Source organism: Guyanagaster necrorhizus (assembly GCF_019112545.1).
Source record: "Guyanagaster necrorhizus MCA 3950 unplaced genomic scaffold BT62scaffold_2, whole genome shotgun sequence".
In the NCBI taxonomy this organism is placed as follows: Eukaryota; Fungi; Basidiomycota; class Agaricomycetes; order Agaricales; family Physalacriaceae; genus Guyanagaster; species Guyanagaster necrorhizus.
In genome coordinates this window covers 2,339,373-2,352,508 of record NW_025064881.1, presented here as the reverse complement: position 1 = coordinate 2,352,508, position 13,136 = coordinate 2,339,373, and the positions used below count along the sequence as shown (strand labels likewise).

Below are 13,136 nucleotides of genomic sequence, written 5' to 3'. Positions count from 1 at the left end.
TTTAAGCTACGCATCAGTGAGAGTTTTCAGGACTTGTCTGAGCTGACGACCTTCTTCGCATGCGCCTCCGAATGCACCCGTTAATTTGTCCCCGTAAACTCCGGCTAGCCAATCCTGGTCCCGTTCTTCTTCAACGCACTGACGCTGCAGCAAAGTATATGCTTGCACAAGCTCGAACTGAATTCTAGGGATAGACACGGACGAAGCAGTCGCTTCCAAGCCCGCTAGACGAGCAATTTCTTTGGCCGAGGGCAAGGCGACTTTCCTGGCAACGAACTGTACCGTGGCTTCTGTGGCGGGCCTTTCAGCGAAAGGAAGAGTGGTGGTGTTGGACCCGCGAGCCCTTGGAGGGGCACGTGCCTGAGGTTTAGGTCGTGCAGGCAGGTTATTGACATGTCTGTCGTGGTCACGGAGGAAATGTTGACAGAGAGAGATCTTGAATCGAAGCACAGATGAAAACGGAGCGAGACTGAGCATCAAATATACAAACGAATCAGTTGATGTAGTAGATAATCTAGAGAAAACGGAAGAGACGAAAATAGAGTAATCGAGATGTATCGTGAGGGAGAGATTGATGAGCTGGAAACAGGCTGAGTCAAAGGCCAGAAATACAGCAGGAAGCGCACTAATGTCATCAGTCGCGCGCCCAGTTTGCGATAGCTTTCGTTCTCCTGCTTCAGACAACAGAATACAACATCGAGCGGAGTGCTCAATTCCCATCGAGGTCCTTTCCCGTCTCTTGTGGGAGGTATTTGTGATAGTAGGAGTTCCGAATAGGGAGCTGAGATTTGAATTAGATTGAATGTATCTGTGTCTTGTTTAGAAACGCACGCTGGCCTGCTTCAGTCATTGACTCGTCCTTTTCAAAGATCGTAATGAACCACTCTAGCGTGGGCCATGCATTCTTGCTCATCACCGAATCATCCTCCTCGTCAGGTTGGGAGCAACGGCGTTTTGAGCCGCTGGATTGAGGGGCTGGTGTGGAACTTTTAATGAACCCTGGTTTTAACAGACTCCAGCAACTTTTGCTTCGAATGATACACTGGGAGTCCCGAGCAACAACAGAATCGTCATCCCCCTCCGTGGAGGGAACTGCTTTTTCATAACCTGGTATAGTACGAAACAGGCCTTTTGGTGTATTTGTGAGAGCGAAAGACAAGAGAAGCCGCTGTGCAGTTCGGATCGCTTCAGTCGTGAGGCGAAATTTGAGACCTTTGTTAATTTTTGTAGGGGAGGCGGTGATGTCGACCTCATTTATCTGAAACGAAGGGGGGGATAGAGCCATGTACAGAAGCTGTCGGATATGCGAACTTGCTTTTTGTTCAGCTGAAAGAGTACTAGATGAAGAGCACGTAGCTCACGCTGTTGGTCTGCGGTGCGGAGAGCGAAGCTGGTCGAGAACGGCAAGTCCAGCTTCATACTGGTCTTCCTCAAAACAGCTGTCCACTAGTCCAGCTTGTCGAATGTTCATCTCCCCCTCGCTGATAGGACTCGTTGCTGGATTCGAGTTCGACATATGCTGCTATTAGAGAGGTACTAGAGAGTCAAGGAGGCGCGTCTGCGGAGTTTGAATATCGCGTCGCGATGTCACAACGCTGATGGCTGTGTAATTCGGCTTACCTATGTAAAGATGACCGCCAATTTCCCCTTAACATTCAATCGTGCGTGCTTAGCCCTCTTTTCCGATTCCATTTCTACTGAACGGTAGTCAGAGACGGTGCAAGGGATCACCGACTTCAGTACGTGCGAGAGCACCCCCCAACACGACTTCTAATCATTTAACTTGACAGTCGAGGTGGCCATACATACCATTCTATACGTACGCCAGATATATCCAGCGGATCTGTTCATTCGCCGCAAGAAGTATGACATGCCTGTCTTTCAATCTCGCCATCCTGCTCTCAATGAATACATATCTGGCGCTGTCAAAGCTGTGAGCGACGAACTGAGTCGCGTATGTACTAACATCTGCTATTCCGTGTTGTGCTCATTCGGATCAGGGGAATATAGACAAAGTTGTCATGGTTATCAAGAACAAAGAGCAAGAACCCCTCGAGAGGTTCATCTTTGCTGTCGAAAATATGGTTCAAATTGAAGGCTTTAATAAGGACACAAGGTAATACGCCCACGAAGGTTCCCGTCAACAGCTCTTTGACAAAGCAGCGTTGAAAATGCCATGAGTACCGGAATGCTTGGGCAATATTTTAGATCCTTCTTAGTCAAGCTTAACATGGTGGAGTCGCAGCTTGGACAACTGGGCTTGGGTGGTCAGGAAATATTTTCTATGGTTCATATTTACACAGACTGACAGTCTTGCAGACAACGTTTCTTTTGCTATTGTCATAGAACTTAAGGACGACAAAGTCCCCTCGACCGTAGCCAGTGACGTGCGTGTGTTTGTTTTTACATGCATGCCTCTCATTGTAGCTGATCAGGAACCCCCTCCTTGGATGCCTGCTGAAATTCGACACACAACGTACGGCGCATCCAAAACAGCTGAGCTCTCTATTATTCGGGCTGTCAACACCGGCGTTATAAATGTGAGTCGTGGCACATCATCTTTTGAAAAGCATTCATCTATGCCAGCTCTCCTTTGCTGTTCAAGAATCCGAAGAGAAATTGAACAAAGAGAAAGATCTCACGAAATAACCTCACCCCGCTGTGCTAGAAAAAAGATTTTCAAGATCAAATTATCAAAACAGTTGCTATGATAATAAAATACAATGCAGCGATAGAAGAGGAACTGATAAATTGTCCGCTAAACTTTAAACATCCACTCGAATCCGTTGAATGATTGGTATAATTCTCTCCCATTCCTCCATTGCCTGTAGCAGAAGGATGTCGATAGACATAACACCGATTGGAGAATAAGGGACTCACGGCCTTGTAAAACTCAATTTGACCTTCTGCAAGATTCCCCAGCATCTCTTTCATTTCGGATTCCTTCGCGTATTGAAACACGGTCTGCTCCCGTAAGGTTTCGTCACTGAAGGCGTCTGATGTCTCATGAGCAGTTGTCACAGCATCCTGGAGCTAAGCGGGCATTAGCTTCACCGTATAAACTAGAAGCAGACTAACCTCTTTGATTTTCACGTCCAATTTTTTCATCCTTTCTACCCTACTTCGGTCATCGTCGGCACCGCGAATCGCATCCACGCGGTCTTTCAAGTACGCACTAAGGCCAAGACCAGTGCTGCCCGCATGACCACTGATAACAGCAGCGAGTCTATCACGTTCCGCCGTAACACCTGATAAGTAATCGGAGAGTTCTTCAAAATCAAGCTGTTTTTGATCTCGAAGTTTTAAAACAGCCCGGTTGGCATGAGAATAGGTGAGAAGAGAATGTAAATGAGTGAGGAAGGGATCAGTTGTCGTCTGTGTCTTTACAGATGACCATCCATGAGAAGGCATAATCATGAATGTAGACGAAAGACCGGCTCACGTTATGACGCAACAGAGCTGAGAACTCTAACAACGTATTCGAGAAATGGTTGAGCGGGTCCGTGATACCTGATTCCAAAAATCCTAGACCTTGAACAGCGACTGCCAGATCATGATAATCCGCTGTGAGGTCTTCAGCGGATTCCGGATTTCCGTCTCTTTCAGCTCAGATGCTTGGCCAAAAAAAAGAAGGGCGTAGAACCCAGAAAGAAATGAGCTCACCGCTTGTACGACCCCGGACCCTGTTCCAAAGGCGCTCAGATGTGTTTAAGCCTTCTTCGAACTTGTCGACATTTTCACGCATAGAAAGGAAACGCTCATCAGGTTTTCGGACTCGCGAAAATGCATTAAGGAGGGTGTCGGAGATGTTATCAATTATTCCAGGCAAAGGCTCCGGTCCAGGTGGGTGCGCGATATGATGATGCATATGGACGTGCTGATGGCCTATAAGCGCAAACTCAAACAGTAGGGAACCTCGCGCACCCATTCTGTGGATTCAAAGAAGGCCCTAACTAGTGTACTTCGCTGTAGAGTTGGATGCCGAGATAGTCGCTGAAGAAACCGGTGAAGACTGCGAAGAGTCAATAGCTATCAATCAAAGACCGCAGAAGCTTTCTCACTCTAGACGTCTCCGCTCCATGAATTCTGGACTGAACCTATCCCCCGTGATGTACTCTTAATAATTTCATGAGAAACATGTCCGCCGCACATTGCACAAACGGACCTAGCCTATGTTTTCCCGGCAGTGCAGGTACTACACAAGCTGGAAAGTCCCTGACTAGGTTTTCACGTAAGAAAACGAAGTCTTGAAATCGTCGGCGAGATGAAGGGCTGGGTGTCGAAAATATTGGGAGATTTGTCTACGAAAACTGCTGAGGCCACAGCGTTCACAAATGTCCGAGGACGTACCTTTGCTGTAACAAGATACGAGACATATGCATCCTTTGTTTCTGCAAGCTCCTTCACTGGGTCCTTGACCGTTGTAATGAGATAGCCTTCCCACTTTGGGTCGTGAGGCCCCTCACTGCTATCTGCTGTACTCTGTCTGAAACCAGGTCCCGACGGTGGCGCTTCTACCTTGTAGGTAGGATCTGTAGGTGATTCCCAAGTCACGCTGTCGAAAACGTCTTCGTCGTCGCCAAGCATGGCCGTGTGAACAGATGAGGCTGAGAGTAGAGATGGTCACGGCCAGACGGGCTGATGTGTGTCGTGAATTGGTGATGAAGTAAGGAGGCACAGGATACATAGCAGGCGTAAACAAACACGTTCTTACCTCCCGTCACAATGGCTGATTTCAGCCATCCTGTTATTCTTCTTCTCACATGGCTTTTTCTCATTCCTTCGGTACTTTCTTATCAAGTCCCTGTGGTGGATACAGGCAGGTTTTTCGTGTTGGTGGTTTTGGCCCAATTGAATCATTTCATATCTCAGATTACTCCCGTCAAATATGTAGCGGTATGTGGGGAAGCCAGTCGACATATATTAACGGTGCGTGATGGCAGAATAGATTTGTTGCCTTCGTCTTACCTTCATATTAAGTCAGCTTCGATGCTACTTCTCAGGGAAATGTGGCAATGGTTGTGTACGAATGGGCAGATGCAGAGTATCTCGGGAAAGTCACCTCGCCTGCAGACGCTCTATTGCCCGTGAGTGGTCGTACATACATGACTTGTGCATTGAGAAGTCTCTTGTACTCAATAAAGCTGCATAGCAGAAAACCTACGTGTGCACCTCGAGCGCAGTCGTTGGAGGCTTCTGCACTGTGAGCGAGCTAGGACGGTTTATACTTGATCTTCCTTCCGGGAAGTCAATAAATGATACTTCATTCTGGTCGGCGAGGGTCCAGCTACCTCGGACGTCGGATACAAATGCAACTTCTACTTCCGCAGAATTTTGGGCAAATGCTCCTGGCGGATTACCTAGTATCCCTCCCTCTGCCAATGATGAAACTGTAACACCCTGGCGACGCCACTCCTCAGAAGTTGTTCCTCGAGATTCCCTCAACCCTAGTCCAAACGGGATTCATTTGTACGCGGAACCCATACAGTATCTAGTACGGAAAACGGGTTACTATTGTGTCGGTGAGCCGAATTCTCTGTCTGTCATGTCTGCATCTTGACCATTCCCATTGCAAGCTATCGTTCCTGTCACTGTAAGGAATTCAGCCACCTCCGTCAGAGCTCCTACGGATGTGCCTTACCATCCATCGTACAACGGGCTTGTGTTTTTTCAAAACACCTTTGACGGTCAGTTGCCTGCAACTGATTATCCTAAAGTCACTGTCAGTTTCTAATACAAAGCATCGCTGTGTCTGTCTGATTTTCTTGCAATTTTGTTAGTTTTATTTCGTTATGTTTCTGGTGTACGCAACGTTCGCTGGTGCATGGGGATGGCTATGTTATAAGCATGTTCAAGAACTTCTACCGATTCAGGTAGTTTTTGGCTTTTTGGGAGTGGCAGTCGTAACTGACTTGTACTCCAGTACTATCTTTCTGGTTTGGTTGGGTTACTTGTCATCGAAATGATTGCAAATTGGGGTAGGGTTAAATCCTACATCTGCTTATGCTTCACTAATTCTTTAGTGTACTACCGTTATCTCAACGCTCACGGGAAAAGCACAGCCTCTACGGTGTTTCTGATAGTCGGTCAGTCACCACCGCCATCGCAAATGACCGCTGTTAATGTTTTCCATTTGGCCATTCTACAGTCGCTATCCTGGATGCCGGAAGAAACTCCATGTCTTTCTTCATGTTGCTTGTGGTATCCCTAGGTCTAAGCGTGGTCCGCGAATCGTTAGGCCGGACGATGATCAAATGCCAAATACTCGCCGGTGCCCATTTTATATTTGGAAGTGCGTACCACCGACCTTCTATATCGATTACAGGTCTGTTGATTTATTAATAACAGTACTATATGCTGTTGGAATTGTGGAACTCGAGCTAGAGTCGACCTCGGCGCTTGTCTTATTGCTCTTTGTAATTCCGTTGGCCTTCACTCTCAGCGGATTCCTTTTGTGGATCATGTATTCCTTGAATGGTCGGTGCTCCGTTCGCATAATCATCTTACGCTGGCCTGACATTTCATGTAGCAACGATTGCGCAGTTGAAAGCCCGTAAACAACGCTATAAGCTGCTAATGTTTGAGCGATTATACCGCATTCTTCTTTTAACGGTGGTTGTGATTGCCATATTCTTTGTCGTATCTTCCTTCTCTTTCTCGGGCAGACTGGCTGAAGGTGATCTCACCTCGTTCATGCGAACCTCTGTCATCTTATATAACATAATCTTATTACAGATTACGCCGCAAAGTCATGGAAAGTCCGCTGGTGGCTTCTTGATGGCTGGCTGGCTTTACTTTACCTTTTCGCCTTCGTAACGATAGCCTATCTCTGGCGACCATCTGAGAACAACAGAAGATATGTATTACTTTTTTCGTGTGGTGCACTTACTTATTGGCCTGGGATGTCTACGTTAGCGATGTCGGATGAAATTGCTCAAGACGAAGAAGATGCTGAAGACTATGACATGGAAGCTCTGGAAAGTCGCACCAGAGCTCGTGAGGACGACGAGGCGACACTAGTGGGCGCAACGCGAACCGTAGGCGGTGTCACAGAGGATAGCGTTGTCTTTGAAATCGGTGATGAAGAAGGAGGGAGCGACGATGAAGATTCGCCGACCAAAAAGCGATACTCGCAGCGGCATTCTACTGATGGCCATGATGGAGAAGACGAACGGCGGGGTCTTATGAACGGTGGCGAACAAAGGAATCGAGATGATTAATGTTTCTCGTGTCTAGTCGTACATAAGATAGTTATCTCATCTTGTATATTATTCACAACGTCATACATAGATAGCAAAGTAATCGACATTAGTCCCGAATGCGACCAGACGAAACGGTGTAGAGGCGTGCAGCGATGTTCATGCTTTGTAGTTCCTGATGTCACAAGTTAGTTACGTGACGGTTGTTTTTGACGAGCCGTCACATACCTGGAAGAGCAACTTTGCAGCATAGGGGATGTAAAGCTGTGAACAAGCAGTTTTGTTTTTGCATGCTCGGCACTAGAAGACCATTAATCCGTGATAAACTAAAGATACAAGAATGCTTACTTCAAAATTTTGCTTTTTCTGGATGAAATAAGATATCAGGCATGACCACGCGCAAGAGACACAACTTACCAGGTTAGCGATGGCTGTTAGCCCACATCTATTTTGAAGAAAATCAGCAGCTATGCAGGTCAGGACACAAACCGTCTCACATGTCACAAACGTGTAATCGATAAGCGTCGCTAGCCTCAAATAACCGCTCCTTCAAGAAACCGGCAATACCATGAGAGATCATACAATCACGTTCCATCTCTCCGAAACGCAGGCCACCGTCCCGACTCCTACCCTCCACAGGTTGTCTTGTAAGTATTTGTACCGGTCCTCGAGCGCGAGAGTGAATCTTGTCATCCACCATGTGTTTCAAACGCTGATAGTATGTCGGTCCAAGATAGACTTGTGCCTGCAGTTTACGCCCCGTATGCCCATGGTACATCACTTCGAGCCCCCGAGACTGATAACCCTTCTGTCTCAAGAAGGTCGAAACCGACTCGACAGTGAGGTCCGTGAAAGGAGTGGCATCACCTTCATTTCCAATGAGCGTGGCCACTTTGGAAAGCAGACATTCAACCAAATGCCCGATCGTCATACGGGACGGAATTGCATGAGGATTGATGATGATATCCGGCACAATGCCCTCACAAGTGAAGGGCATATCTTCCTGTCGATAGGTGATACCAATTGTACCTTTCTGACCATGCCTTGAAGCAAACTTGTCTCCAATTTGAGGGATACGCGTGGCCCGAACTCGAACTTTGACGAACTTCGAACCCTCATGGTTCGTAGTGACCAACACCTGATCAACGATACCACGCTCTGTGCTCTTCAACGGTGTTGACACGTCTCGTCGCGTGTGCATTCGGGTACGTTGACCAAGCTCTTCACTGTCAGGAGGAATGGGTGCGGTCTTCCCAATGATGATGTCCTCTCCAACCACACCGGTACCGGGGGCAATGAGACCATCGTCTTCCAACTTGTCGTACGTGCCGTGCTTCATCCGAAGTGTACTTTCTCGCATGGGTTTCTCGAAAAACTCCAACGGCTGAATACCGTTCCTCTTTTCCACGTCCATATAACTTCGATAGTAGATACTCCGGAATAAGCCCCGATCGATAGAGCTCTGGTTCATGATGACGGAGTCTTCCTGGTTGTAGCCACTGTAGCACAGAATGGCTACGATGGCATTTTGTCCAGCTGGCAGCTCTCGGAACTTGAGATATTCCATGGATCGTGTGGTGGCGAGAGGTTTTTGAGGATAGTATAGGATGTTGGCCATGGTATCCATGCGAATCAGGAAGTTGGTGAGATATATACCCATGGCTTGCTTGCCCATAGCGGATTGGTACGTGTTACGAGGAGACTGAGATAAAGGATACCGGGCGTAAGTAACATTGACAAAAGCAGTGTCCATAGTCACATACCTGATTATGATCTGGGAAAGGAATGATACTAGCACAAATACCTAAAATCATGCTAGGATGAATTTCACAGTGCGTCCATGTGTGGGCATTAATGCCAGCCTTCAAACGAGCGGCGGGATCAAAGTCACCATCGTTCGCATGAATGTCAACCCCGCTCTGCTGTAGCCTTGAGTTTTCTAGGTCTTCCGGTGTCATTGAGATCATGACAGTCTCCTCCTCCTCTGCATCCAGCAGCTCAATAACACCCCCCTTTATCAGCTGCTCCCACTTATACTCCTCACCATCATCGTTGGTTCCACGAACAAGCCATTTGATGTGCTTCTTTTGCAAAACCAGTTGCTGGTTCTCGACGATGAACAACGGTCGACAGACTCGCCCCGCATCGGTGTACAATCGCAGTTCCTTTTCTCGGATATCCCGCACGACGGACACTTCAGGACTGATATCATCTTTTCTCCGCAGTTTCTTAATCGTTTTGACTAAGTTTGCAGGGTCACGATGAACCCCCATCCAGACACCGTTGACAAACACCTTTGTACAAGGTGTTGCCGAATGAGCATTCTCTTCGAGAGTCTCCAGACCCCATTCCTCCAGGAATTCGATGACAGGCGCGGAGTACGATCCGACGGAAATACACGACATCAGCGCCAAGTTTTTAACCAGACCACAAGCTTGACCTTCTGGCGTCTCGGCAGGACAAACCATTCCCCAATGAGTATTGTGGAGTTGTCGAGGCTTAGCGATTTTCCCTTCACGTCCGAGTGGGGTATTACACCGGCGGAGATGTGAGAGTGTTGATGCATAAGTATAACGATTGAGAACCTGCGACACCCCAGCCTTAGATGACATTGATTTCTTCTGGTCACCCCAGTTGCCGGTGGCAAGAGAGTACTTGAGGCCATTTGTGATAGTGTGGTGTTTAATACCCATGCTGACGTTAAACTCTTTGTGTGTTTCCACACACTACCTAAAGGTCAGAAAATTCGACTGGAAACCATCCAGATGCATACCTTCTGAAGGTATCGGTACACGTCCCGAGAGAGTTTTCGGAATAGCATACGAAAAAGATTGGCAAGTAGCGGACCAGCCAAATCCAATCGCTTCTTTCCGAAGTGATCACGATCATCGAGTTCTCGGCGCTCCAAGGCAGCAAGGAGAAGTCGATGGATCATGTACCCAAAGAAATATGCCTTTTTCGATTCTGAACCCTCCGACATCGACACGTGCGGCAACATCTCCTTCTGCAAGATTTCCTGTGCATACCGTATTCGACGCTCACGCGAGAGACCGGCGGTGGTTCCACGATTGCCAATGAAGTCCAACGCTACTTCACGGTCCTGGATGACGAACCCATCGTCAATACAGGGCTTGAGCATTTCAAGCATCTGCGCATCTTGCATGTCGTAGCAGATATGCTCTAGAATATCACGATCCGAGATGACACCAAGAGCACGGAAGACCACCCATATTGGAATGTCGACTTTAATATACGGAATCGTAGCCTTCATTACGTTTCCGAGCTAAGGTGCTTATGAACACTGTCCTGCGATAAAACAACACACGTGCTCACCGAACGTTCCTGGTGTCTATGAAACATTTTCACCTGGAACTGACTAATAGTCTTTCCTCCCTTCTCCACCAGGCTCCGAATTTCGGCAAGGAAATTGATAGGTGCTGGTTGTGCTTTGGCAAAAACGTACACATGATTTGTAGCCATACGTTCTTGGGCAATCAACACTTTCTCAGATCCATTAATGATGAAGTAACCTCCTGAATCGTATGGGCATTCGTTCAAATCGTAAAGATCTTGGTCTTGAAGCCCACGAAGAATACAAAAAGTCGACCGCAACATGATGGGCACCTTGATCCTCATTGGTGAGACTGACAGGAAACAGGATGAACAAAACTTACCTTGCCGATCCAAACTTTTGCAGTATCAGTATTGACATTTTCCGACTCCCACTGCATCTCTCCAGGTGCAGCATCTGGATCCTCACGACCAACCATGACCTTCTTAGTCATATCGATGTACAACGGCGCTGAATATGTCAGGTTGCGCAACCTAGCCTCTTGGGGGAACACAGGTACCACCGCACCATCGCCTTCCGTGACTGTGGGGCGAGAAAGATAAATCTGACCGAACTTCAGTTCGTAGCGGCGCGTCATGTCGCCGTCGCGGCCCATGTGCTGGTCCGACTGGTCTAGAATAATGTCCGCATTCTCGTCGACCAATTCCTGCATCGTGTTTTGCACAAATTCATCGAACGAGTCGAGTTGTTGTCGCACGAGACCTTTTTGTTCGAAAAAGCTTGATATGACGGTCCAGCAATCCTCCTGCGTTATCTCTTTGTAGTCATCGTCTTCCTCTTCTTCTCCCACATCGTAATTCGTGTCGTCATACGTATAAGGGTCTTCAGAATAATCGAATTCTCGAGAGAATGTTAATAAGTGAAAACCTAGAATGTTAATTATACAGTGATACCTTGACTCATGTCCCAATTTCAGACGCCAAAAAAGCGAAATCGAACTTCAGAGCTCGAATCGTGCCCTTCAAGCAGCTGGATAACCTTCTGATAGCAAGTCGTACGGTTTGGGGTGGACACGCCGTAAAATGCCTAGGCAGAACTAGGTAGGTAAAGGTTGTCCCTGTGGTTGTAGATCAAGATGTTATTCAGCTAATGTTTACAGGTGTTGAGCTTGAATGGCTCGCATTGTTTATATCTGTTATATAAAAGCTTCACAAGAATTTTACTGCTCTCTTAGCAGTTTGTCCATTTTTCCTTCTGCACTTGACGCGTAGCCTCCCTATGAGTCCCATTCAACGTTAATCCAATACTTTGGTGAGTGCACTTACTCCGAACAAGATGGTATGATTCAAATAATGGAAGAGTTCATACAAATCACCTCGCAGTTCGTATTGTTCGATAGGCTCGGTTTTTGGGAAATGTTGGTGATATACTGCAAAAAATGACTGAGGAATTCCGCCGAATATTCTCGCGATAGCGAGGCTGTCCGTGGTACGTGTCAATATGGTTCACATGATTCAACCAACATCTTACTCCGCCTCGTTATGCCCATAGAATGACGATGGGTCAAATATTATCGGTCGTCCGGTTAATCTCTCGAGTCCCGTGTTTCCGCTCTTATCATCTTCAGTATGTATCCTCAGGCGTAAGTGAACGGAAAACTTACCCACAGATCCCCGTGCAATAATGCTGGCTTAATCTTCAATGGACCTATCTCTACTCTCGGCGTCTTGCACCCTCACGTAGAACAAATATCGCACCTAGAAGCCTTGGAATGACCCTGCAAAATTGTGTGGAATGATCATGTCAGATTCTCAAATAACTCACCTCGCCTTTATCTCCTCTCCCTTCCGACAGAGCTTGTTGTACCTCGCGCCCTTCCCCTTGAGTTGGCTAAGCAAGTCTCCTATCATTTCACTGTAGCATTCCTCCCAAGTGTCAAACCACCCGTTTTTCATGCGGGTTGCCCCACAAAACGTCGGCACGTGAAATCCAAATCCGCGGTCAGAACTGTACTGGTGTAATTCGGTAGCCAAACGCTTTCCAAGCTCCGCTCCAGCGTTGTCCGATAAGCCCCGAAGGTCCTTATAATCTGAGATAAAATATGGGTGACCATTGTCAACCCCAGACGCGATGATCTTGGGTGCGAGACCGGGCGCAGCGGTATTAATGGCTTTAAGTGACTCGACCTCTCCTTTATACTGTTCAGCTTCGCTCGGACGCCCAACTTTGGCAAAATACGTGTCGCCCAGAGATGATCGAATCCTTGGGAGTGATCCAGAGAACTCAGCAGCGGGATTAACTTTCTTGAGTTGCTCTAGAAGAGTCTGAGGTATAACCATCATGCAGGGATCAGTTCAAGCGCTGATGGAAAATGATGTCATCGAAATATCTATGTTTGTAAGTTGTGGTCGACGAGTCAGCAATTTGCTGGACGCGCATTCATAGTATTTATACGCAACAAAGCATGATCTCAGTATTAGTTAGGGTGACCAACCTTACTTTCCTGCTTTAACTGAAGCCTTTCTCATACTTTTTGAGACGCATCGTCTGTATCACCAACTTTTGACATTGATACCTGCCAGTGCTCTTGGAGACTATGCAAGTAATCCTGTGCAGCCCCCGTGGCTTTCTCTACCGCGACAGTA

At 47.3% G+C, this 13,136-nt stretch overlaps 6 protein-coding genes across 6 annotated transcripts; 2 read left to right on the top strand and 4 right to left on the bottom strand.

Annotated features, from left to right (window-relative positions):
• Nucleotides 1–6: 6 nt before the first annotated feature.
• On the bottom strand, nucleotides 7–1,516 carry BT62DRAFT_1000090 (uncharacterized protein; the record flags this gene model as incomplete). Its single annotated transcript, XM_043176612.1, has 4 exons — nucleotides 7–579; nucleotides 627–781; nucleotides 832–1,310; nucleotides 1,362–1,516. 4 exons carry the CDS (start codon nucleotides 1,514–1,516, stop codon nucleotides 7–9), a joined length of 1,362 nt encoding a protein of 453 aa, XP_043045852.1.
• A 107-nt stretch (nucleotides 1,517–1,623) lies between these two features.
• On the top strand, nucleotides 1,624–2,780 carry BT62DRAFT_1071498 (DNA-binding protein). The gene is made up of 8 exons (XM_043178764.1): nucleotides 1,624–1,661; nucleotides 1,713–1,739; nucleotides 1,791–1,954; nucleotides 2,001–2,116; nucleotides 2,164–2,267; nucleotides 2,320–2,387; nucleotides 2,436–2,540; nucleotides 2,587–2,780. The coding sequence occupies exons 1-8, from the start codon at nucleotides 1,631–1,633 to the stop codon at nucleotides 2,647–2,649; spliced, it is 678 nt and encodes a 225-aa protein (XP_043045851.1). The 5' UTR covers nucleotides 1,624–1,630; the 3' UTR covers nucleotides 2,650–2,780.
• Nucleotides 2,766–4,587, bottom strand: BT62DRAFT_1000088 (nexin sorting protein; the record flags this gene model as incomplete). Its single annotated transcript, XM_043176611.1, has 9 exons — nucleotides 2,766–2,825; nucleotides 2,881–3,033; nucleotides 3,079–3,381; nucleotides 3,443–3,606; nucleotides 3,664–3,877; nucleotides 3,925–4,012; nucleotides 4,062–4,116; nucleotides 4,166–4,301; nucleotides 4,351–4,587. The coding sequence occupies 9 exons, from the start codon at nucleotides 4,585–4,587 to the stop codon at nucleotides 2,766–2,768; spliced, it is 1,410 nt and encodes a 469-aa protein (XP_043045850.1).
• A 110-nt stretch (nucleotides 4,588–4,697) lies between these two features.
• BT62DRAFT_1071496 (uncharacterized protein) lies at nucleotides 4,698–7,220 on the top strand (the record flags this gene model as incomplete). Its single annotated transcript, XM_043178763.1, has 11 exons — nucleotides 4,698–4,819; nucleotides 4,873–4,929; nucleotides 4,981–5,087; nucleotides 5,156–5,522; nucleotides 5,577–5,722; nucleotides 5,781–5,873; nucleotides 5,924–6,086; nucleotides 6,149–6,292; nucleotides 6,349–6,477; nucleotides 6,530–6,676; nucleotides 6,736–7,220. The coding sequence occupies exons 1-11, from the start codon at nucleotides 4,726–4,728 to the stop codon at nucleotides 7,218–7,220; spliced, it is 1,932 nt and encodes a 643-aa protein (XP_043045849.1). The 5' UTR covers nucleotides 4,698–4,725.
• On the bottom strand, nucleotides 7,191–11,627 carry BT62DRAFT_926549 (DNA-directed RNA polymerase II subunit RPB2). The gene is made up of 10 exons (XM_043185062.1): nucleotides 11,445–11,627; nucleotides 10,874–11,391; nucleotides 10,533–10,823; nucleotides 9,973–10,482; nucleotides 8,963–9,925; nucleotides 7,697–8,901; nucleotides 7,617–7,644; nucleotides 7,548–7,565; nucleotides 7,428–7,499; nucleotides 7,191–7,374 (listed from the first exon to the last, which is right to left on the bottom strand). The coding sequence occupies exons 1-10, from the start codon at nucleotides 11,452–11,454 to the stop codon at nucleotides 7,309–7,311; spliced, it is 3,681 nt and encodes a 1,226-aa protein (XP_043045848.1). The 5' UTR covers nucleotides 11,455–11,627; the 3' UTR covers nucleotides 7,191–7,308.
• BT62DRAFT_299279 (fructosamine kinase PKL/CAK/FruK) lies at nucleotides 11,440–12,965 on the bottom strand. Its single transcript, XM_043180410.1, has 5 exons — nucleotides 12,316–12,965; nucleotides 12,249–12,268; nucleotides 12,155–12,198; nucleotides 12,022–12,104; nucleotides 11,440–11,970 (listed from the first exon to the last, which is right to left on the bottom strand). Exons 1-5 carry the CDS (start codon nucleotides 12,831–12,833, stop codon nucleotides 11,787–11,789), a joined length of 849 nt encoding a protein of 282 aa, XP_043045847.1. The 5' UTR covers nucleotides 12,834–12,965; the 3' UTR covers nucleotides 11,440–11,786.
• Between the last annotated feature and the right edge of the window lie 171 nt (nucleotides 12,966–13,136).